The 25644-nt window shown below is 43.2% G+C and overlaps 1 protein-coding gene across 1 annotated transcript; it reads left to right on the forward strand.

Annotated features, from left to right (window-relative positions):
• Positions 1-15181: 15181 nt before the first annotated feature.
• On the forward strand, positions 15182-22246 carry LOC148138391 (putative G protein-coupled receptor 139). Its single transcript, XM_087981550.1, has 2 exons — positions 15182-15251; positions 21342-22246. The coding sequence occupies exons 1-2, from the start codon at positions 15182-15184 to the stop codon at positions 22244-22246; spliced, it is 975 nt and encodes a 324-aa protein (XP_087837676.1).
• The last annotated feature ends 3398 nt before the right edge of the window (positions 22247-25644 follow it).

Here is a 25644-nt window from a genome sequence, read left to right on the forward strand (position 1 = left end):
TGGTTATCTGACATAACTAAGGGATCTTGATCAATTTGGTCAATTGGCCAAGGCGTGGCAGATGGAACATAAATTAGATAAAAGTGACGTGATGCATTTTGGTAAGATGAACTAAGGCAGGGCTTTTGTAGTACATGGAAGCGCCGTGGGAAGTGTTGTCAAACAGAGATACCTTAGTATTCAGGTACATACTTGTTTGCATGTTGTGTCACAGGTAGATAAAGGAGGCACTTGGCGTGTTTCATAGCTCAGATCATTGAATATAGTTGTTGCGATGTCATGTTGCCGTTGTACGAAGCGTTGGTGAATCTAGCTTTGGAATAATGTGCAGTCTTGGCCACTTGCTATCGAAAGCATATTAATGGATTTGAGAGGTTTCAGTTAAAATTGGTCAAGATGTTGCCAGGACTGGAAGGTTTGAGTTATTGTCTCTGCAGCGTTGGAGACTGAGGAGTAACCTTCCAGAGATTTATAAAATCATGAGGGGCAAGGATAATATGAAAAGTAAAGTTATTTTCTCTCAGATGTGCGAGGAGGCTCAAAACAGGAGACCATAAGTTTAAAGATAAAAAAAGAAAGATTTAAAACACCGTTGAGAGGTAGGTTTTTCACACAGAGAGTGATTCTTACGTGGAATGAACTGTCAGAGAAGATGATGGATGCAGGCACAGTTACAACATTTAAAAATGTATTTTGACAGGTACATGAATAGAAACATTTTAGGGGGAAATGGGCCCAAACGCAAGAAAATAGGACGACCTTAGTTTGGGAAACCCGGTTGGCATGGATGAGCTAGTTTGATGTCTCTGGTTCTGTGCTGTATGTTGGTACGACTCCATGATTGAAAAGCAACGTAAGACTTAAGATGCTTCACATCAGATAACAGTTTAATGAACATTATTAATTGGATTGTGGACACATGCCTCATTAAAGAGAAACTGGTCTCTGTAGCTCAGAGGCAAAGTAAATTCCCCATGTTCTACCCCTTTATCCTTGAAGCTACCTGTATAGATCGAGTCTTTCTCTGATTTAAAATGACCCAGACTTCAGTTGGAGCTCAATATCTCACAAAAGGAAATAATAAAAAAAACAGCAGTTATTTCTTTCATCAGAATCTCGGTGTGGCTCAGCATAATGTCGCTCCCAAATCTGTAGCCGGAAATTACTTTTGCCTCAACAAGGCAAATGTTAAGAAATTGCTTTAATTTATTGGAACAAAGTGATAATTCTTCAGTTGCAGTCAATTGCATATTTGCATCGTAGCTGTATGTGTTGCCTTTAGCTGAAACCAAGACAATGTTTAAAGAACTCCTCAGAGGCTGGTATCACATCACCAATTCACTCTTTATTTGCACGTGTCCGGCTTTCTTGGAGCCAGCTCTCAGAGTCAATAAAACCCGGACACTCCTGTTTGTTTTTTTTTATTTTTAGGCCATTTCAGAGGGAAGTTCCAGATTTAGATCAAGACCAGATCAAGAACAGTAGACTCCCTGTAATATAAATCCACAGTGGCCAGTGTCCCGTCACCAAGTTACTCTTTATTTATACATGGACAGTCCTTGACACTAATCCAGCTCCCTCAGAGCCAACTCTCTGAGTGAAAGGAAGCCCTGACTCCTATTTATATCTATCAGCATGGGCTTCCTGATTAGATCAAGTTAACAGCCCTCATCATGGAACTCACGTTCCCATTGCTGCAATGATGGCTAAAACAGTTTGCAGTTGACTGGGAAATAACGTGTGTTGCAACACGGAGGTTGAACCACTCTGTTATTTAAGACAATCACACAGAAGAGCTCGCCTTGCTTCACAATCCGTTAAAATATTGGTGACAAGGAACTCCCGGATTCAACTGTTTATAGAAAATAAAATCAATTTAATTTTTAAACGGTGAAAGCAAACAGTAAACAAAAAAATATCAATTCGCAAATCTAAGCCCTCCATTCTCTTAACTGCTGAAAATTTGCCTCAAAATCCATAATAAGACATTTATTGAAATCATAGCAACTTAATTTCAAAATCACACAGTCTCTGCCATCTTCTGTGTCGGCACTCGTTTGGCTGATTATCTCTCTGAGTGGTGTTCTTCCTTTTCACTGCGAGTATTTTTCAACTGAGAAGGTAGCTCTGATACAGTATGTTTTCTTATTCTTTTTGGAGCAAGACGTGAGATGGGCAATGTGTTCTGCAACAGTTTCTCTCTATATGCCAGTTTCTGTCTGACCAATTTACAAAATGTCCACCTTTTTCCACAAAACCGCAATTTCAAGCTCAGTTAGGTTTTAGTATCCTGGGGCATAATTTGGCTGTTTGGTTAAAGTGGGATTGTTCTCAAAATAGGAACCAAAACTCAGGTATTCACTTTACAGCCATAGATTACATATTTCAACTTTCCAGTACACTCCAGGACTGCCATCCAGCCATAACAGAGTTGCTTGTCATCTCTCAGTTCAGCTCATCATTCTCTCTCTCTTAAATGTACAGTACATGCCTTCAACTTCGAAACGTTTGTTTAGTGTAGCATTACAGTAAAGCACGAATTAGGACAATGTAGCTTTGCAGATAGATTATATGCAACATAATAGATTAAGATAATACACAAAGAATCCTTTTAGAGACTGCAGTTTATGCAGAAACAGATGCAGAGGGACATGCGAAAGGATTCTGACAGACGAATCTCATACATAGCAGCTTTAAAGTCTGAGAGCCATCACAAATAATTTACATTAGTTGAGATTTCCAGATGTTCATATTTGAATGTTTTAATTATTTACAATGTGTATAACCTAAAAACAAAACTGAATAAGCATTCAAGAGATTACACTAAAAATCCTCTGGACAGTGAGGGAGAGCTTCCACACTATTGCAAGGAGGGTTCAATGACAGGTGCAAATGTCAGCAGTATTCGAATGTGATTATACTTAGCACGCACTATGAAATCTCCAAGGATGGAGATAAGGGCATCCGGAAACATTATGTCATTATAGAAGACCGTGAGATGTCTGTAAGGCTGTCCATCACTGACTAGCCAGTCACATGGCTGATTAGATTGGGTGCAGATGCAAATAATTAATGATATGATTCGTCTGTAAGGGTGGGATATAATTAATGTATAAACGATTGTGCCTTTCGTTTGATATGTGAAGAAGCGTCTGAACCCCAAGGATTTCCTCCCACTGTTGTAACATCAATGTTTTTTTTATGCTGGAAGTGGATTCCAGGTGTTGATTGATTCATTTCGTCATTCTGTCCTGAAGACTTCTGTTCGTGTCACTTCACAAAATTTAACCTTACAGACACAAGTGATCCGAACACTGAATTTTGAATTCTGACTAGTCCTTTTTTTATTCATGTGTGGGATGTGAGCTGGCAGACCAGTATTTATTGTCCATCGCTAATTGCCTCTTGAAACGATGATGGAACTTTCATGCACTGCTGCAGTTTGTCTGATGTGGGTTTATCCACAATGCCGTGGGTCAGGGAAATCCATGATTATGACCTGAGATAGTGAAGGAACGGTGATGTATTTTCAAGTCAGGATGGTGAGTGTGTTCAAGGGAACATGCAGGGTGTGATGGTCCCATGTATCAGACACTCTGTCCTTCTGTATGGAAGTGTTTATGAGTGTGGCTGATGATGTCCGTGAATCGCTGGTGAATTTCTGCAGTGAATTTTGTTGACAGTGCACACTGCGACTGAGTGTTGGTGGTAAAGGAAGTGACCATTTTTGTGGATGTGTTGACAATCAAGCGGACAGTAATCACACATTCCAATTACAGTGTTAGTGTTCTGATAAAGTACCACAATTACCAAGTTCCAAAATGATTTTCATGTTCTCCTATGCCTGCCCATCTCCGTGAGCTATGTCCCCGCATTAACAGGTCTTGCAGATTAATGACTAGTATGCATGAGAAAGCGTGGAAACCCGTTCAGTGACAGGCCAGTCCAACAACCTAATCATCATATTAAACCATCTCAGTTCCACTTCATATATATATATAGTCAAGATTGCATATGTACTGAGCTCCTGATGAGGCCTATTGATATTAAATATTTTATCCTTATTACCATTCTTACTTGATTTTTTCTTCCATTACAAATTTAGTAAGCAGGAAGAAATCTGCTAACTATTTCAGTGATCTGTCAGCGTGATATACTTGCATTAAAATGTTTCCTTTTTTATGGTTTTTAATCTAATTTATTTATCAATTTATTCCCCTTGTCTACTGGTTCCCAACATATCTTAATTTCATTCTTTTTTTGCTTGGGTCATCAATCTATTGTAACTTTTTCCCTATGCATCGTGCAATTTAGTCCATGTTTAATCTGAGGCCCTTGGTCTCATTTATGCCGATGTTTTTGCTGTGACTCTAATCATAAAGAAGTGTAATTTTATTTATTTTTCTTTCAGTTAATTTAGTGGCAATTGTGATCTTGAAGCAAGGCCATTGTGGGCTCTCCAAATGCATCAGTCGCAATTTATTGGCAATGTCAACAGCAAATCTACTTCTCGTCATCCTTAATGTCTTACTAGACAGAATTTCTATTTCCCACTTAATTTCTTATCCATCACTCCTGTGTGTGCCTTGAGGTTTGTTATATTCATTGCGGTCGTGGATTGTTCAGTTTGGTTCACAGTTGCTTTCACATTTGATCAGTATGTAGCAATTTGTTGCCAAAAGCTAAGAGCAAGGTATTGTAACACGAGGACTGTGTTTGTAGTTATATTAACTTTGTGTGTGGTCAGCTGTTTGCAGTCAATTACTTGGTATTTTGTGTTTACTCCTTCAGTTGTTATTGGCAACTTGCCATGGTTTTGCATCATAAAATCAGACTATTACACGTTATTATTCTGGAAAGTATATGAATGGATTGACAGTATAATAACACCATTGGTTCCAATTGTATTGATTTTGATATGCAATGATCTGACTGTCAGGCACATTATAACAGTTAACCACATCCGCTGTCGCCTCCAGATCCAAAGAAATGGAAAGAACAATATTGATCCAGAGGTGGTAAACAGGATAAAATCCATCATCTTGCTCTTTGCCTTGTCTGCTAATTTTATACTGTTGTGGATGACATATATCATACACTGTTTCAACTGGCAAATAATAAATTATAATTATGAAAATAAGATTTTCAATGATCCAACATTTGTTCTTCAAGAAATTGGATTCATGCTACAGCTTCTGAGTTCATGCACCAACACTTGCATATGCGCTCTAACCCAAACTAAATTCTAGGAGGAATTAATCAAAGTAGTAAAATATCCATTTACTCGAATTATTAAACTGTGTAAATAACCATACAAGTCTGACCAGCAGTTGAAGATGCATTTCTAGTCTTCTAACAGGGTCTCCAACTTGAAAGAACTTGTAGGATTTCCAAGGTTGTGTTAACTGCAAAGAAAGCTATGTCCTCAGAATTGGTAGACCACTCTCGGCCATGAAAATTGGAATCAATCAGTACTGCAAAAAATTAACAATTTGTATTTAGAATGATGTTTCACACATATTGTTTACCTGTAATGGATATTGTTGTGCAAAAGACTGAGTCTTTGCTTTTGTGTTTCATGTGAAAGCCTTTTGCAATTTCTCATGTGCTTCTAGCTTTGTTTGTGTCACCAATAAGTTGACGTTCGTGTGCTAAATCGTGTGACTATGTTCAGTGACTGACTACCAGAGAATGAAAAGATTAAACTTTAATGTCTTCGAAACTGCTATCATTCTGGAATCTGATTTTACTGGCATTATTAGCTGCTGGGATGAAAATATGTAATATTCAAAGCTCTTTTCCACAACTCACATTCAGTCTGTGGTCTTGCTTCCGAAAAGCAAAGCTTGTCCAGTTGTTCACAATTCTATTTACCATCTCCCACTGCCCATCATTGAAACTACCCCGTTGTCAACATTCCTGGACATCCTTCTTTGGGTGTGTCTGACATTTTGTTTTGTTGCAGCGATTGTGAAATGTAAGGTTATGTTTCAGTCTGTGTCTACAATTGTGATTCTTGTTGTTACTTTCACCTGTTTATTTCTGGGCACATTAGTTACAGCACACAGTGGATGGCCATATACAGCATCATATCTGAGCAGTTCCTCGAACATTGAGAGTCAGAACGAATATTCACTGTGAAAGAGAAATTGAGCACTGACGCTAATTATAAAAAAAAGGTCTTGACACTCTCCAGGACAAAGCAACATGCTTGATTGTATCAATACCCACAATCATCCAGCCCCTCAACCACCAATACTCAATATCAGCATTGGGTACCGGCTACAAGACACAGTGCAGAAATTCACCAAAGGTCCTGAAATAGCACATTCCAACACGTGATCACTTCCATCCAGGCAAGGACAGAGACACACTAGAACACCACCCCCTACACTTCCCTATAAAATCACTCAAAATCTCGACTGGGAAATATATTGCTTCTCCTTCACCACCACTCTGTGAATATCCTGGATTACCCTCCCCCAGGGCGTGTGGGTCAGCCTACCAGTTGTTGACGGGACGCAGCACTGCTCCACCTTTAAGGGGCATGCTGTCAATGCTAGCACAGCCCGAATGCCTACGTCATTGCACAAAGCAAAGAACCTGACCTGGTAATTTGTGCTCATGTAATCGATGTTTGGTTCCTTCTCTGTGGCACCCGGCAGACACAATCTGCCAACACACAAGTGATCGTTCTCTTTTATGCCATTTCAGATTTACATCTAGCACCCATTCATAACAAAGGAATGTGTTCATTTGACACTGAAATAACTACACAGAGAGCGGTATCCCCTCACTAAATCATCCTTTATTTGCAAGGACCAGAAAATGTGTTGCTGGAAACACGCAGCAGGTTAGGCAGCATCCAAGGAGTAGGACAATCGACGTTTCGGGCATGCACCCTTCTTCAGGAATGAGGAAAATGTGTCAAGCAGGCTAAGATAAAAGGTAGGGAGGAGGGACTTGGGGGGAGGGGCTTTGGAAATGCGATAGGTGGAAGGAGGTAAAGGTGAGGGTGATAAGGTGAGGGTGATAGGCCGGAGTGGGATGGGGGTGGAGAGGTCAGGAAGAAGATTGCAGCTTAAGAAGGTGGTGATGAGTTCGAGGGTTGGGAATGAGACAAGGTGGGGGGAGGGGAAATGAGGAAGCTGGAAAAATCTGAGTTTATCCCTTGTGGTTGGAGGGTTCCTAGGTGGAAGATGAGGCGCTCTTCCTCCAGCCGTCGTGTTGCTATGGTCTGGCGATGGAGGAGTCCAAGGACCTGTATGTCCTTGGTGGAGTGGGAGGGGGAGTTGAAGTGTTGAGCCATGGAGTAGTAGGGTTGGTTGGTCCGGGTGTCCCAGAGGTGTTTTCTGGAACGTTCCGCAAGTAGGCGGCCTGTCTCCCCAATATAGAGAAGGCCACATAGGGTGCAGCGGATGCAGTAAGTGATGTATATGGACGTGCAGGTGAATTTGTGGTGGACATGGAAGGATCCCTTGGGGCCTTGGAGGGAAGTAAGGGGAGTGGTGTGGGCCCAAGTTTTATATTTCCTGCGGTTGCAGGGGAAGGTGCCGGGAGAGGAGGTTGGGATGGTGGGGGGCGGGGGGGGGGGGGGAGGTGTGCGGACCTGACAAGGGAGGCACGGAGGGAGTGGTCTTTTTGGAACGCTGATCGTGGAGGGGAGGGAAATATATCCTTGGTGGTGGGGTCCGTTTGGAGGTGGCGGAAATGACGACGGATGATACGGTGTATATGGAGGTTGGTGGGGTGGTAGTTGAGGACCAGTGGGGTTCTGTCCTGGTGGAGATTGGAGGGGCGGGGCCCAAGGGCGGAGGAGCGGGAAGTGGTGAAGATGCGGTGGAGGGCATCGTCGACCACGTCTAGGGGGAAATTGCTGTCTTTGAAGAAGGAGGCCATCTAAGTTGTTCGGTGTTTGAACTGGTCCTCCTGGGATCAGATGCGGCAGAGGGAAAGAAACTGGGAATATGGGATGGCGTTTTTATAGGGGGCAGGTTGGGAGGAGATGTAGTCTAGGTAGCTGTGGGAGTCGGTCGGTTTATTTGCAAGGACACAGTACATGGGTTCCAACCAACCAACTCAAAGCCAGTGCCTACAGTAAGGAGACCCACTTTTTTTCTTTATTTTCTTTCCCTTTTGATCATCCCCGACATGATCAATGCACAGCAGTAACGCTTATATTTCTCCCACATCACCCATGTCCTTGTAGCTGTGTGAGTGTGTACAGATTCAATAATAAAAAAAGACATCATTGCACAAGAACTTCATGGTGTAATTCCACCAGCAGGAAAAACATCCATGTAGCCAGGTAGTCATTAACAAGCAAAGTCCAAAAGGGGTAAGGTGTGCGTGAGAAAAGAAAGTGAAAAGGAAGGGAAGTGTAAGGACCAAATGAAAATTGATCTGCAGGGGGAAATAAAGCACTCTATTCCTCATCGTGACAAACTTTCCCTAGAGGCATCAAGAGTGTTGGTGGGCACTGCATGCTCCCTCTCGAAGGACACCCGGTCTCGAACATCACTGCAGAAAAAGGACAGGCTCTCAGCAGAGACCATCTCCTGTTTAACTCCATAATTTTCGCATGTTTACAGCCCCAGTCAAGGATCTCATAGTCAGTGGGATCAAACCTGGCCCTCGTTCCAATGATTACACTACTCCCCCACCAAGACCGGGGATTCTCACCTCCTATTTCTCTTGTACATAGAACATTGAACATTACAGCGCAGTATAGGCCCTTCGGCCCTCGATGTTGTGCCGACATGTCATTACAATCTGAAGCCTAACTAACCTGCACTATTCCATGTACGTCCATATGCTTGTCCAATGACGACTTAAACGTACTTAAAGTTGGCGAATCTACTACCTTTGCAGGCAAAGCATTCCATACCCTTACTACTCTCTGAGTAAAGAAATTACCTCTGACATCTGTCCAATATCTATCACCCCTTAATTTAAAGCTATTCCCCCTCGTGCTCCCCGTCACCATACTTGGAAAAAGCCTCTCCCTGTCCACCCTATCTAACCCTCTGATTATCTTATATGTCTCTATTAAGTCACCTCTCAACCTTCTTGTCTCCAACGAAAACAGCCTCAAGTCCCTTAGCCTTTCCTCGTAAGACCTTCCCTCCACACCAGGCAACATCCCAGTAAATCTCCTCTGCACCCTTTCCAAAGCTTCCACATCCTTCTTATAATGCGGTGACCAGAAATATATACAATACTCCAAGTGCGGCCGCACCAGAGCTTTATACAGCTGTAGCATAACCTCATGGTTCCGGAACTCGATCCCACTATTAATAAAAGCTAAATCACTGAATGTCTTCTTAATACCTCTGTCAACCTGGGTAGCAACTTTAAGGATCTGTGTACCTGGACACCGAGATCTCTCTGCTCATCTACACTACCAAGAATCTTACCATTAACCCAATACTTTGCATTCCGGTTACTTCGACCAAAGTGAATCACCTCACACTTGTCCGCATTAAACTCCATTTGCCACTTCTCAGCCCAGCTCTGCAGCGTATCTATGTCTCTCTGTAACCCATAACATCCTTCATCACTATCCACAACTCCACCCACCTTAGTGTCGTCTGCAAATTTATTAACCCACCCTTCTACGCTCTCATCCAGGTCATTTAAAAAAAATGACGAGCAGCTTTGGACGTAACATCGACCCTTGTGGTACACCACGAGTAATTGGACTCCTGGGTGAATATTTCCCATAAATCACCACCCTCTGCCTTCTTTCAGCAAGCCAATTACTGATCCAACCTACACCCCAAACTGCTATATCTCCGATAATTCCATTCCTCCGCATTTTGTACAATAGCCTATTGTGGGTAACCTTATTGCCTTGCTGAAATCCATATACACGACATCAACCAGTTTACTCTCATCTACCTGTTTGGTCACCTTCTCAAAGAACTCGATAAGGTTTGTGAGGCCCGACCTACCCTTCACAAAACCGTGCTGACTATCCCTAATCAAATTATTCTTTTCTGGATGATTTTAAATCCTATCTCTTATAACCTTTTCCAACACTTCAACAACAACTGAAGTTAGGCTCACTGGTCTATAATTACCAATATTGTCTCTAGTCCCCTTCTTGGACAGGGAAACCACATTTGCTAACCTCCGGTCTTCTGGCACTATTCCTGTAGACAATGACAATTTAAAGATCAATGCCAAAGGCTCGGCAATCTCCTCTCTGGCTTCCCAGAGGATCCTAGGATAAATCCCATCCGGCTCAGAGGAGTTATCTATTTTCACACTCTGCAAGATTTCTATTACCTCTTCCTTGTGAACCTCAATCACACCTTCTACTTCAACTTTTTAACTTGAATTGAGTTCAATTGAATTTATTGTCACGTGTAAAGAGGCACAGTGAAAGCCTTTGTTTTGCGAGCAATAGGCAGATCACATAGTTAAGCAGCACAGTTAAGTTAATAATATGTAAACAGCAGAAAAAAACAAAAACACAGGTACAGGCGAATGTTAAGAGCTTGTGAGTCCATTCAATATTCCAACAACAGCAGGACATTAACAGTTACGAAATTATCAGGTGCCTGTGTTAAGGCTTTTGCACCTTCTCCCCAACGGTAGATATTGTGCAAAAAACATTGCCAGTGTGGAATGGATCTTTGAGAATGCTGGCAGCTTTTCCTTGACAGCGGGCTTGGTAGATGGATTCTATAAATGGGATGTTGGCTTTTGTGATTTTCTCGGCCGCTTTCACCACTCTCTGCAACCGTCTCTGATCTTGAATGGTGTAGTTTCCAGACCAAGGAGTGATACATCCAGACAGAATGTTCTCGATGGAGAAAGTGAGGACTGCAGATGCTGGAGGTCAGAGCTCAGAAATGTGTTGCTGGAAAAGCGCAGCAGGTCAGTCACCATCCAAGGAGCAGGAGAATCGACGTTTCGGGCATATGTCCTTCTTCAGGAATTATGCCCGAAACGTCGATTCTCCTGCTCCTTGGATGCTGCCTGACCTGCTGCGCTTTTCCAGCAACACATTTTTAGAATGTTTTTGATGGCGAACCTATAATTTTGGCAAGGCTAATCGCTATCATGCCAAATTTCCTCAGCTGCTTGAGGAAGAAGAGTAACCAGTGCGTCCAAAAAAAGAAGAGTCCAAGAAAGCTTGTTGTTGATGACTACTTCCAATAGCTTGACACACTCCACTTGTTCCACCTCTGTGCTGTTAATGTGCAGGTGGTATGAGTAACACCCCGCCAAAAGTCAATAATAGTTTCATTGGTTTTGCCGGCATTGAGAGCTCATTGTTCACAGTGCACCATTTTTCCAAGGCTTCCACCTCCCGTCTGTAGTCTGTTTCGTCGCCGACTGAGATTCGATCGATTATGGTAATGTCATCAGCAAACTTGTAAACGTAATTAGTCTGGTATTTGGCGACGCAGTCATGGGTATACAGTGAGTAATGAAGGGGGATGAGTACGCACCTCTGGGGCTCCAATATTGAGTATTAGTGAGGATGAAATATTGTCCCCAATCTTTACTGGTTGTGGCCTGTATGTCAGGAAACTGAGGATCCAGTTGCAGCGAATGGGGCTTTGTCCGAGATCACTAAGTTTAGCAATCAGGAGATAATAGCATTGGAGGTAAACTGTAGTCAATGAGTATGATTCTTACGTAGCTGTGCTTGGTGTCAAGATGTACTAGCGCGGAGTGAAGGGCAATTGATATGGCATCTGACGTGGATCTGTTGGTCTGATATGCAAATTGGAGTGGGTCAAGAGTGGCACGGTGGTTAGCACTATTGCCTTTCAGCGCCAGAGACACGGGTTCAATCCCCGCCTCAGGCGACTGACTGTGTGGAGTTTGCACATTCTCCCCGTGTCCGCGGAAGTTTCCTCCGGGTGCTCCGGTTTCCTCCCACAGTCCAAAAATGTGCAGGTTCGGTGAATTGGCCACGCTAAATTGCCCGTAGTGTTAGGTGAAGGGGTAAATGTAGGGGAATGGGTCTGGGTGGGTTGCGCTTCGGCAGGTCGGTGTGGACTTGTTGGGCCGAAGGGCCTGTTTCTACATTGTAAGTAATCTAATCTAATCTAATCTAATCTAATCAGTAGAGGGGAGACTGGAGTTGATTGATGCCATGACCAACCTTTTAAAGGACTTCATGGCCACCGAACTTAGGGCGAGTGGGTAACAGTCATTGAGACATGCTGCATGAGCCTTCTGAGGCACAGGGATGATTTTGGCCCTCTTGAAACAGGCAGGAACTGTGGCCTGCTGCAGGGAGAGACTGAAGATGTCCGAAAAGACCTCTGCAAGTTGATCTGCGCACGCTGTGAGTTCACGGCCTGCTACTCCATCTGGTCCCATCGCTTTCCTTGGATTCACACAAAGGAAAACTGATCTGACCCCTGACGCAGTGACTGTTGGGATAGGGTTGTCAGGACATGTCGGAATGCGTGTTGGCTCTCTGTCATAATTCCGTGCAAAGTGAGCATACAAGGCGTTGAGGTAATTTGGGAGGAAAATGTCATCGTCTGCTATGTTGCACTGTCTCTTTTTAGAACCTGTGATGTCATTCAGTCCTTGCCAAAGTCTCCGGGTGTCTGACTGGGTCACTATTTTGAATCAGTATTGTTCCTTTTTCACCCCAGGACTGTTTCCTCCAGCTCTGACTCGGGCACAGGCGACAATTACTTGACCGTAACCTGTCACTTGCTACCAGATTGTCACGTGAAAGTTTCCTCCTCTTCTTCAGATGGCAATGCTATGGAGGCTGCATCCAACTCACCTTTGCAGATTCATTCAACGCTAGACAGACATGAAAACCCATTGATTCTGACAACGGTACTGGCTATTCTGACGGGAACAAGAATGATCTGCACGTTTGTTCAGGACTGCCTCACTTAACCAAACGTTGCAAATCATGGGACCTGACCTCGCAACGATCGCACCTTGAAACCATACAGGACCATTAGTTTTGAAAGCAAACTTCGCCCCCCGAAAGAATTGGTCTCTCTCACTTAGAGGAGGCATGTGCCTGGTCTTCGCGCTCCTGATGCTATTTCAGCTGACCCACGGTCTGGGAATATCAAGTTTAAACCCCGGTCCAGATCTTCTCCCCATCAGCAACTCTCCTGAAGCTATCGCTGCTCTTGTGTGAGAGGTCGTGCAATAATCGGACAGGAGAGTTTGGCATCCAGTGAAGCTTCTGGGCTGTTCCTTTATGCCTGCCTTCAGTGTTTCGACTGCTCTTTCCACCAAAACATTGTGTGGTGGATAGCATGGAGCTTCCTGAAAATGCCGAATGCCATTCAACTTCAGAAAATATTCGATATCAGTTGTGGAAAATGACTTCCCATTGCCCGTCACCAATACTTCAGGGAGTCTGTGTCTTGCAGATGATGCTCACAACTTTGCAATCATCATCACAGAGTTTGACAAATGAACTCGAACCACTTTAAATGGACATCCAAATTAATCACAATTCTCAAATGAGATCGCAAACGAAGTTATCCTCTTAATGTGTAAACGTTCCCTGAGATTTTCAGTGTAGTTGAGATCTAACACGAACTTCAGAGGTGGCGTCCGGAGCGAACTTTGTAAAGATTGGTTCTGTAATCACTGATACAGCTGTGCTTATATTTACCTCCATTAGAACCAGATGACCAATTAACCAAATATTTAATTTGATTTCGTTTTGATTTGGATATTGTTAAGGAATTCAACTATTCCAAGCCAGCTATAGATGAGTTTTCCAGGCTCTGCAGTCTCCTGGATACCGGCATACGAGGTCTCTTACTCATTCAAGGTAATTTGGACTCTTTCATTTTCACAAGTTCACATCCCAGCAGCAACTGGAATGGCTTCCTGGTTCCGATCCTGAAGCAAGTTTTCAAGGCTGGGCCATGTTTTGTCTTTGTTTTGGGGTTCTGGAGTGAGCTGACCTCGGGACCATCTGCTCACAATGTGTCCTGAGGAGATGCGATTGCGTTCACTCAAGGGGGTTTCCGAAAGCCAAATTGGTCTGGCGAGACTGTCCACTGACATGCTCCAATTACCACATTTTCGACTGACAAAGCCATTTGAAATGCCTGTTTGAAGTCCAGTTGGATTTCAGCTAGTAGGTGCTTTTGCATGAATACATCACAAATTCCAAACCCGTCGTCAAAGAAATACCTCCACAGAGGTCAATATTCCGTCACCAAGTCACCTTCATTTATATGTGTAAAGTACCTGACACTGGTGCAATTTCATCAGAGCCAGCTCTCAGAGCGACCAGATCCCCCGACACTCTTGATTATATCTGTCAGCCAGGGCTCTCTGTTGGACCAGGTTAACAGCACCAATCAGGGAACTCAATCAGGAATCCAACCACATCCTATTTGGCATTAAAAATTCTCACCAGTCGACACCCTACATACCAGGAACATTAGCACCCTAACCACCTTGCACCCTATTTAAATGATGCCCTCTATCATTCCCCACTGAGCACCTTACTCTTGCTGCACTGTTAAATCACTCTGACTTTATGCATTATAAGACATTTCCAACCTGCACGAGGGTAACCCTGAATGGAATCTCCTCTCAGAAAGGCTCAGTTCTGTTCTTTCAGCAGAAAGAAAAGGGCCAGAGGATCAATCTGTGTGGGATTCCTACTCACCGGAAAATCTGTCCCAGTATTTGTTTTGTTTTACAAGGCGATAATGAATGAAAACATTGCATCTCAGTATGGCACAGAATAGCTTTGTTGCAAACTAGGCGTTTTATTCTGTCTTTCGAAAATATTTCAAAATTAATCTTTTAACTTTTAACTTCGTTTTTCTACTTTGTACATAAGATTTTGTACGATGTACCTTTGTACCTAAGATGGCGCCAGAAATGGTGACATTGTACACTTTCCACTGTACTCATGTACTTCTGCATTTGAGTACACATCAGAAAGACATCAAATTCGAATTCTCAAGAAATTAGTGGCATTTTACTTTAAAAATAGATTCTATTTTGCAATAATTCTCAGAGGGAAATCGTTCATTTCCTGCCTGTTCAGATTACTGCAACTAATGCAATTAGTGCTCCAAAAAGATTTGATGTCTCACTGGACATTTAGCGTCCAAATAAAATGAGGTTATGTTGACAATATTATTATGTTTTGTTGGAGAGAATCATTGACTCCACAGATACAAACAGACCTGACTGGGACAGAATGGAATACTCAGCAATCTTGCAGATAGCACGTATATACTACCCGATACTTGCAGCTGTTGGCATTATTCGTAAGTCTTTAAAACCAGTTATGTTTCTGTAAACAAAACAGAATGTGCTGGAACAGCTCATCAAATCCGACAGCATCTGGGAAGAGAAATCAGAAATAACATTTCAGGTCTGGTAGCTCATTCATAGAACTTTTCCAGCATTATGTATTTTGTTTCTGATTTACAGTATCTGCAGTTTTTATGTTTGTGTCAAATCTACTTAACTCCATCATTCTACATTGAAATTTGGCATACGTTCCCTGCCTTTGGTTATTTCCATTGAAGACCATTTGATGTTAGAATACCCAAATTGAGTCATCTCTTCATCCCGCAGGCTCACTCCTCATTCCTGATGAAAGGCTTTTGACCAAAACTTCAATTCTCCTGCTCCTCGGACGCTGCTTAACCTGCTGAGCATTACCAGCACCACTTTAATCTTGACTTTGATTATTTCCAGTGTATGTGTTCCTCGTGGTTTCACTAGTTTTTTTTTTGTTTACTTAAAAATGTTTAACAGTGTATTTAGTTCCAATACAGTGAAGGCTGAATCAGCATCTATTCCCCATCCCGAGTTACACTTTAGAAGGTGGTGGTGAGCTACCTTCTAAAACTACTGCAGACCATTTGGTGTTATAGCACCTATATGGAGTCATGGAACTTGGAAACAGACACTTTGGTCCAACTTTTCCATGCTTACCAGGTTTCCTAAACTGAACTAGCCCCGTTTTCCTGCATTTTACCCATATCACTCTAAACCTTTCCTCTCCATGGAGCTGTCAAAATAACTTTTAACTGATTCAGCAATACTGAAGGAACGGTGAAGTGTTTCCAAGCGAGGAAATTGAGTGTCTTCAAGCGAACTTGCAATTTGTGTCATTCCCCTATATCTGATGCTATGATGAGTTGCTATGATGTAGTTGGTACACCCTTCTGTTACTGAGCGACAATGTTGGAGGGGGACAGACTGGACGTTTGTGGAAGTGTTGGCAATCAAGTGGGCTGATATATCTTGGAATAAAGGAGAAAGTGAGGTCTGCAGATGCTGGAGATCAGAGCTGGAAATGTGTTGCTGGAAAAGCGCAGCAGGTCAGGCAGCATCCAGGGAACAGGAGAATCGACGTTTCGGGCACAAGCCCTTCTTCAGGAATGGGGAAAGTTTGTCCAGCAGGCTAAGATAAAAGGTAGGGAGGAGGGACTTGGGAGAGGGGCGTCGGAAATGTGATAGGTGGAAAGAGGTCAAGGTGAGGGTGATAGGTCAGACTGGGGTGGGGGCGGAGAGGTCGGGAAGAAGATCTCAGGTTAGGAAGGCGGTGCTGAATTTGATGGATTTGACTGAGACAGGGTGGGGGGAGGGGAAATGAGGACACTGGTGAAATATCTTGGAATATAGGCAAACTACTGCAGATGCTGGATATTTGTAATAACCTAGGAAAATGTTGGATATACTTGCCAGATTACATAGAACATAGAACATAGAACATAGAAGAATACAGCGCAGTACAGGCCCTTGGGCCCTCGATGTTGCGCCGATCCAAGCCCACCTAAACTACACTAACCCACTATCTTCCATATACCTATCCAATGCCCTCTTAAATGCCCATAAAGAGGGAGAGTCCACCACTGTTACTGGCAGGGCATTCCATGAACTAACGACTCGCTGAGTGAAGAACCTACCCCTAACATCAGTCCTATATCTACCCCCCCCTTAATTTAAAGCTATGCCCCCTTGTAATACCCGACTCAATACGCGGGAAAAGGTTCATACTGTCGACCCTATCTAACCCCCTAATCATCTTGTACACCTCAATCAAGTCACCCCTAAACCTTCTTTTCTCTAGTGAAAACAGCCCCAAGTGCCTCAGTCTTTCCTCATACGATTTTCCTTCCATACCAGGCAACATCCTGGTAAACCTCCTCTGCACCCGTTCCAATGCCTCCACATCCTTCCTATAGTATGGCGACCAAAACTGCACACAATATTCCAGATGCGGCCGTACCAGAGTCTTATACAACTGCATCATGACCTCAGGACTCCGGAACTCAATTCCTCTACCAATAAAAGCCAGTACGCCATATGCCTTCCTCACCGCACTATTTACCTGGGTGGCAACTTTCAGAGATCTGTGTACATGGACACCAAGATCCCTCTGCTCATCCACACTACCAAGTATCCGACCATTAGCCCAGTACCCCATCTTTTTGTTATTCTTCCCAAAGTGAATCACCTCGCACTTAGCTACATTGAATTCCATCTGCCACCTTTCTGCCCAGCTCTGCAGCTTCTCTATATCCTGCTGTAACCTGCCACATGCTTCCTCACTGTCAACAACTCCTCCGACTTTCGTATCATAACTCCTCCGACTTTCGTATCATTCAGTTTCAGTTTCTTTCAGTTTCTATTGATAGATAAACAAAAGTTAAGTTTTTCAAATCTGGCATGAATCTTCTTCAGAATATTCCATGGTCCTGGATGGTGTTGAGCTTCCTTAGTGTTGTTAGAGCTTCACCCATTCAGGCAAGTGGAGACTATTCCCTCACACCCCTGACTGGATGGCGTTCTGGCCTTTTGACTCCAGTGTCAGAGACTGAGTGGTAACCTGAAAGTGTTTACAAAATCCTGTGTGCAAAGGGAATGGCGAATAATAAAAGTATTTTTCTCTCACGTGGGCAGAGGGGACTCAAAATGGGAAACCATAATTTTAAAGGGAAGGGAGAACGTTTTAAAAGACACCTAAGGGCAGGGTTTTCGCACAGAGATTGGTTCGTATGTGAGATGAACTGCCAGGGAACGTGGTAGACGCAGGAACAGTTTCAATATTTAAAATATATTTGTGAAGGTATACGGGCAGGAAAGGTTTAGAGAGAAAACAGCAATGCGCAGTAAAATGGGACTACTTTAATTTGGGAAACCTAGTTGGCATAGCTAAATTGGACTGAAGTTGCTATTACTCTGCAGTGTGACTCTATGATTGAAAAGCAACGTAAAAATTAAGATGTTTGACATCAGGAAGCAGTTTAAAGAACACCAGCAATTGAATCATGGACCCATCACTAATTCACCATTATTTACAAGTGCATCAGATATCGCATGATCTGATTTCCTCGGAGCCAGGTCTCAGAGTGAACAGAAATCTTCACCCTCCTGTTTAAATTTGTCAGACGGGGCTCCCCGATTGGACAACGTCAACAGCCTCAATCAGGGATCTCATATTCTTCAAGAGCTCCCTGGCTTACCCCGTTCCCATAGCCATAAAGATAGTCTAAAGTGGTTTTCAGTTGATTAAGATATAGATTGTGTTACGACACTGAGGTCGAAACCCGCTGAGGTCGAAATTTCAACCAATCACACAGGACAGATCGACTTGCCGAGTAATATGTTTCAGTATGGGTGATCGAAAACTCCCAAATCCCATTATTTAAAGAAAATAACCTCGAAAATGAACATTAAAAAAACTATTCACAAGTCTAAGCCCTCCTTTCTCTTAACAGGTTTCTACCTGTCTCCAACTCTATAACAATATGCTGTTCCAATAGGATACTTATTAAACTTACCTAAACTTAATTTCAAAAGCATACAAACGCTGTCCTCTTCTGTGCCTTCACTCTTCCAGCTGATGTTCAACGTACCATTGAAAGAGAGCGTGTTCTAATTATTTTGAGAGCAAGATGTTAGATGGGTAATTAGCTCGCCAGTAGTTTCTCTGTGTGGCAGTTGTTCTCTGACCAATTTTCAACATGTCTGCATTTTTACATCACGTCAACAATGGATCGCCTCACTGGTTCAGTGTTGGCAAAACTTTAAATTTAAACTCAATTGAATTTTAGTATGCAGGAGCATAATTTAAAACGATTGGTTAAATTTGAATTGATCTGAAAACATGAACCAAATCTCGGGTATTCATTTCACAGGAGAAAGTGAGGACTGCAGATACTGGAGATCAGAGCTGAAAATGTGTTGCTGGAAAAGCGCAGCAGGTCAGGCAGCATCCAAGGAGCAGGAGAATCGACGTTTCGGCCATGAGCCCTGATTCCTGAAGAAGGGCTCATGCCCGAAACGTCGATTCTCCTATTCATTTCACAGCCAACATTACATACTTTCAAATTTCCAGGACACTCTGGAGCTACCATCTGATCATATGCATAGTTGCTTGTAATCTATCAGTTGAGTTCAGAATTCCCTCTCTTTTAAAGGTACAAAGTGTCTTCAACTTCATGACACTTGTTTGGTGTTGCATTATGTTAGTGCATGAGTTAGTACAGTTGTAGCTTTGCAGAGAGATTACATCCAAGGTGACAGATTAAGATAAGAAACAAAGGATCCTGTTAGAGGCATGCAGCTGCAGTTGACGCAGAAACAGCTGGATAAGGACAATTCCATATTCAGCTGCTGTAAAGACTGACAGCCAGTGCAAATAGATTCAATTAGTTGAGATGTCCAGATGTTCACAGTTACATGTGATGAATCAGTTACGAATTTGAATCGATATGCACATAAGCGTAAAAATTTAATAGGCATTAAAGAGATGCCAAATCCTCTGGACCATAAGGGAGAGCACCCACACTCTTTCAGATCCGATTGAAATACAGGTGCAGACGTCAGCAGTATTGAAATGTGGTTATTTACTACACGCACTGAGAAGGCTCCAAGGATAGAGATATGAGCGTCTGGGAAACATCATGTCTTCATAGAAGACCAAGGACTGCCTACAACGCTGTCCATCACTGACCTTACAACCACGTGACTAATTGTATTGAGTGTGTATGTACGAAATTAATAACATGATTGTTCTATAATGGTGAGATGAAATGAATGTATAAACATTTACGCATTTCATTTGTTCAGTGAAGAAACTTTTTGAACTCCAGACGTTTCCTCCCTCTGGTGTAACACAATAAACCCTCCGGGTGCTGAGTCATTCTTCCCCAACACCACTGTTCACACCAGTCTACAAAATTAACCTTGCAGACACAGGTGATCTGAACACTAACTGATATATTCAAATGAATTTTGAATTCTGACTAATCCTTTTCATTCATGTGTGGGATTTGGGCTTGCAGAGCAGTCTGTATTGCCCATCCCTTGTTGCCTCTTGAGAAGATGGTGGCACTAACTTCAGCTGCTTCAGTCTGCCTGCTGTGGGTTTACCCACAATGCCCTCGGGCAGAGAGCTCCACGATTGTGACTCAGGGACAGTGAAGGAAGAGTGATGTATTTCCAAGTCAGAATAGTGAGTGTCTTCGAGGAATTTGCAAGGGGAGATACTACCATGTATCAGGCACTCTGCCCTTCTGTATGGAAGTGCTTGTGAGTTTGGCTATTGCTGTCTGTTAATCATTGGTGAATTTCTGCTGTGAATGTTGACGATTTTACACACTGCTGGCACTGGGTTTTGGTGTTAAATGAAATGGATACTTTTGTGGATGTGATTCCAATCATGCAGGCTCTAATCAAACCTTTCAATTACAGTGTTACTGTTCTGGTAAAGTACCATATTCACCATGTTCCCTAATGATTCTCATATGCTCCTATGCCTACCTATCTCTGAGGTCTACCTCACCTCATTAACAACCCCTACAGATGTGTGACTTGCATACATGAGAAAGCATGAGATCCAATTCAGTGACACCTCACTCCAACAACTCAGCCCTCATATTCAACCATCACAGTTTCACTTCATAAAATATACATTGTTGTGATTGCTCATGTACTCAGTTCCTGATCAAGTTCATTGATGCAAAATACCTTGCCCGTATTACCATTTTATTTATTTTTTCTTCCCTTACCAGTTTAGCAAACATGAAAAATCTGCTAAACATTTCAGTAAATCTGTTAGCATGACCTACTTGCATTAAAATATTTCATTTCTTATGGTTCGTATTCTCAATTATTTGTTGATTTACTCTGCTTGTCCATTTGTTCGCAACGTGCCTTTATTTCATTCTGGTTTGCTTGAGTCTGTAATTGCATTGTAAACTTTTCACTATGCATCGTGCAATTGAGTTAACATATTAATCTGAGGCAATTGGTCTGATTTAGCAGACATATTATGCTGATGCTTTTGCTGTGACGCTAATCGTGAAGAAATGTGCACTTCTTGATTTTTCTTTCAGTTAATTTAGTAGGAATCGTGATTCTGAATCGAGGCAATTGTGGGCTCTCCAAGTGCATCACTCGGTATTTGTTGGCAATGTCTACAACAGATCTACTTCTCGTCATCCTTAATGTCTTACTGCACCGAATTAACAATCTTTATTTCCCAGTCACTTTCTTATTCATCACTCCTGTGTGTGCCTTGAGACTTGCTGTGTTCCTTGCAGCCCTAGACTGTTCAGTTTGGTTCACAGTCGCATTCACGTTTGATCGGTTTGTAGCAATTTGTTGCCAGAAACTAAGAACAAGATATTGCAATACAAAAACTGCGTTTGTGGTTATAGTAACTGTGAGTGTGGTCAGCTGTTTGCAATCAATTGCTTGGTATTTTGCATTTATTCCTTCGTTTGTTATTGACAACGTACCATGGTTTTGCATCATAAAGTCAGCCTATTATACATCTTTATTCTGGAATGTGTATGAATGGATTGACAGTATAATTACACCATTGCTTCCAATTGTATTGATTTTGATATTCAATGCTCTGACTGTCAGGCACATTATAACAGCTAACCGTATCCGCTATCGTCTCCAGATCCACGGAACTGGACACAATAATACTGACCCTGAGGTGGTAAACAGGAGAAAATCCATCACTTTGCTGTTTGCCTTGTCTGCTAATTTTATACTGTTATGGATGACATATGTCATACACTCTTTCAACTGGCAAATAATAAACTATAACTATAAAGACAAGGCATTGAATAATCCAATATTTGTCTTTCAAGAAACTGGGTTCATGCTACGGCTTCTGAGTTCGTGCACCAACACTTGCATTTACGCCTTAACACAAACTAAATTCAGAGAGGAATTAATCAATGGTGTAAAATATCCATTTACTCGAATTATTAAATTGTGCAAATAAGCATCTCAGCCTGACCTATATTTGAAGCTGGATTTCCAGTCTTCTAACTGGATCTCCAGGTTGAACAAACTTGTGGAATTTCCCTGGCTGCATTAACTGGAAAGAAGTCCACGTCCTCAGAATTGGAAAGACGATTTTTGGCCACGAGAATTGGAAATGATCAGTTGTGCAAACAGTTAACAGGTTGCATTTAGAATATTTCTTGATAATAGAGTATCTGCCAAGGACATTGCTGGTCAAAAGGTTGAGTTTTTGGTTTTGTATATCATGTGAAGAATTTGTCCAATTTCTAATGTATTTAAAGCTTTGCTTTGCGTCATCAATAAGTTTGCGTTCTTGAGCTGAAATTTCAGTGGCACCCTTGTGTGAATTTGTTCAATGACTGACAACCACAGCAACGAAATGCAAAGATTAAACATAAAATCTTCTAAACTGCGGTCATTTTGCAATTAGAATCTTCTGGCATTATTCACATTTTGGATGAGAATATGTAATATTCAAAGCTCTTTTCCACAATTCGCATTCACTCCGGAAGAGAAAGTGACGAGTGCAGATGCTGGAGATCAGAGTCGAGAATGTGGTGCGACAAAAGCACCACAGCTCAGGCAGCATTCGACGAGCAGGAGAGTCCACGTTTCAGGCATCAGTCCTTCATTAGGAATGTTCACTTGCTCCTCGGATACTGTGTGACCTGCTCTGTTTTTCCAGCTTCACACTTTCGACCCACGTTCAGACTCTGTCCTTGTTTCCAAAACACAACTTGTTCAGTTGTTCTCATCGCACTATCCATCATTGAAACTACCACATTGTCAACATTCATGAAACTCCTTCTTTGGGTGAACATTTTGATTTGTTTAAGCTGTTACAAAACACAAGCTTAGATTTCAGTTCCTGTCTTACACTGTGACGCTTGATGTTACTTTTCCGTGTTCATTTCAGGGCATATTAATTTCAATGCACACTGGATGGTCACTGGCCTCAACAGATCAAAGCAGCTCCCTGAACAATGAGAGTCAGCACCAACGTTCACTGTTAAAGAATTACTGAGTATTGACGCTAATTATAAAGAAAATTATTTACACCATCCAGGAAAAAGCAACCCACTTGATTGTATCTACATTCACAAAAGTCCAGCCCCTCCCCCACTGCTGCTCAATAACAACTGTGTGTACCATCTTCAAGATGCACTGCAGAAATTCACCAAAGACCTTGAGACAACACCTTCCAAAACGCGACTACTTCCATCCAGTCAAGTTCAGCATATACATGGGAACAGCACCCTTTGCACGTTCCCCTCCAAATCACTCACAATCTCGACAGGAAATAAATCCCTATTGCTTCACTGTCATTCGGTCAATATCCTGGAATTCCCTCTCTCAGGGCGTTGTGGGTCAGCCTACCAACATGTGGATAAGAAGCAACACTGCGCCAACTTCAAGGGGCAACTAGGGATGAGCGATCAATGTCGGCACAGCCCCAATGCCTGCACCATTGCGCAAAGCAAATCATATGACCTGGTAACTTGTGCTCAAGTAACTTACTAAAATAATTGTGGATTTAGCATCATCCCTTCTGACACTCTGGGAATCAATCTGCCAATACACAAACGACTTTTCTCTTTTATTCCAGTTCAGGTCTTCAATGAATTCTCATTCATAACAATGGAATACTGTTATTTAACTGAAATAAATGCGCAGAGGGCGGTATACCTTCACCTAGTCAGCCTTTATTACCAAGCACACAGTACACGGGCTCAAACCAGCCAGCTCAAAGCCAGTGCTGGGAGTGAGGAGGCCCTTCTGTTCTTTTCTTTGTTTCCCTTCTCTTCTTTGTTTCCCTTCTCTCCTTTCATTACTTTATCTCTTACTTGACCGCTGCACATCAGCAGCACTGATATTTCCCCCATAGTTTTGGCGGAGTGTGTGTGGGTGTGTGTGTGTGTATTCAGATTCCATAAAAAATAACGCATTATGCAAGAACCTTTTTCTTTTTTTTTTCTTTTTTTCTTTTTTCTTTTTTTTCTTTTTTTTCACATAGTTGCGGTAATGCTTATTTTTTCCCCAGCACCCATGGTGTATGTGTGCAGGTGTGAGACACAGTGAAAGACACAAAGTGCACGAATCTTTATTCAAATTCCACCACCAGGAAGATAGGAAAACGCCCGGATGGCCAGTGACAAACACTGCCCTTCATATCAAAGGGCAGTGCTGTGTGATCAAAACCGTGAAGGGGAGGGTAGGGTCTAAATCAAAATAGAGTTGGAGGGAGAAACAATGCAGTCCACTCCCTGCGGCGCCCACCTCTCCCTGAACAATTCCAGGGTGTTAGTCGACAACGTATGCTCTTTCTCCAAGGACACCCGGGCTCTAACATAACCGCGGAAGAGGGGCAGGCAGTCAGCCCTAACGACCCCCTTCACGGCTCGCTGCCTGGACCTGTTACTGGCCAGTTTGGCCAGGCCCAGGAGCAGACCCACGAGGAGATCTTCAGACCTGCCCTTCTTCCTCCGTACCGGGTGCCCAAAGATCAGGAGCGTGGGCTGAAGTGCAACCAAAAGCAGAGGAGGAGGTTTTTCAGAAAATCAAAAACGAAGTGCAAACGCCCACACCCAATATACACGTGGTCCACGGACTCTACAGCGCCACAGAACAAGCAGTTGGGTTGGGAGTCCGTGAACCACTGCAACCTGCGGTTGCAGGGGACTGCTGCGTGCAGCACCCTCCACCCCAGATCCCTGAGAGAAAGGTGGAGGACACCCACGTAGAGAGCCCTCCACTGGGGATCCCCACCGCCCGGTGGCAAATGGGCACGCCAAGGCGTGTCTGGACGGTGGATGAGGGAGAAGAGGAGGACGGTGTGCAGCAGCAGTCTATACAGAGCCCTCCTTTCTACCTCCTGAAAGGGAACAAAATTAAAATTCCGGAGGCGGCTCAGGTTGTGGGGCACAGGCTCCCGCGGGAAGTACGGGACCTTGGGGCCAATGTGAAATTCCGTCCGGGCTGGGGTGAGCACGGACGGGATCCCACTGCACACCTGAGCGTCCTCCAACTGGTGCACTACGTCGGGTCCGAGCACCGCCGTTTTAAGGCGTCGGATGGCGGTGGCCACGTACCGGATATCTACCGCTGCCCTGCTCGTTATGTCCTGCGGTAGCGTCCAGCCCAGCCCCTGGCACGCAGCACGTCCCCGACCCTGGTCACCCTCGCCGCCACGGCCCTCTCCTCTGACAGCCACTCGAACCGCGAGTATGGAGGTGCGGATTCCTGAGCAACGGCTCCCTGACAACAGGCGCTACTCCTGCCGGAGGGTAGGCGCGGCATGATTCGACCATGTTCCAGACAGTGATCAGGTCCTGGTAAAAGACAGGCAGCGTCTTGAGGGCGACCTCAAAACCGTCA

This window comes from Chiloscyllium plagiosum, unplaced genomic scaffold, assembly GCF_037043375.1.
Source record: "Chiloscyllium plagiosum isolate Xiang-an unplaced genomic scaffold, Cpla_swu_hap1 HiC_scaffold_40, whole genome shotgun sequence".
Classification (NCBI taxonomy): domain Eukaryota; kingdom Metazoa; phylum Chordata; class Chondrichthyes; order Orectolobiformes; family Hemiscylliidae; genus Chiloscyllium; species Chiloscyllium plagiosum.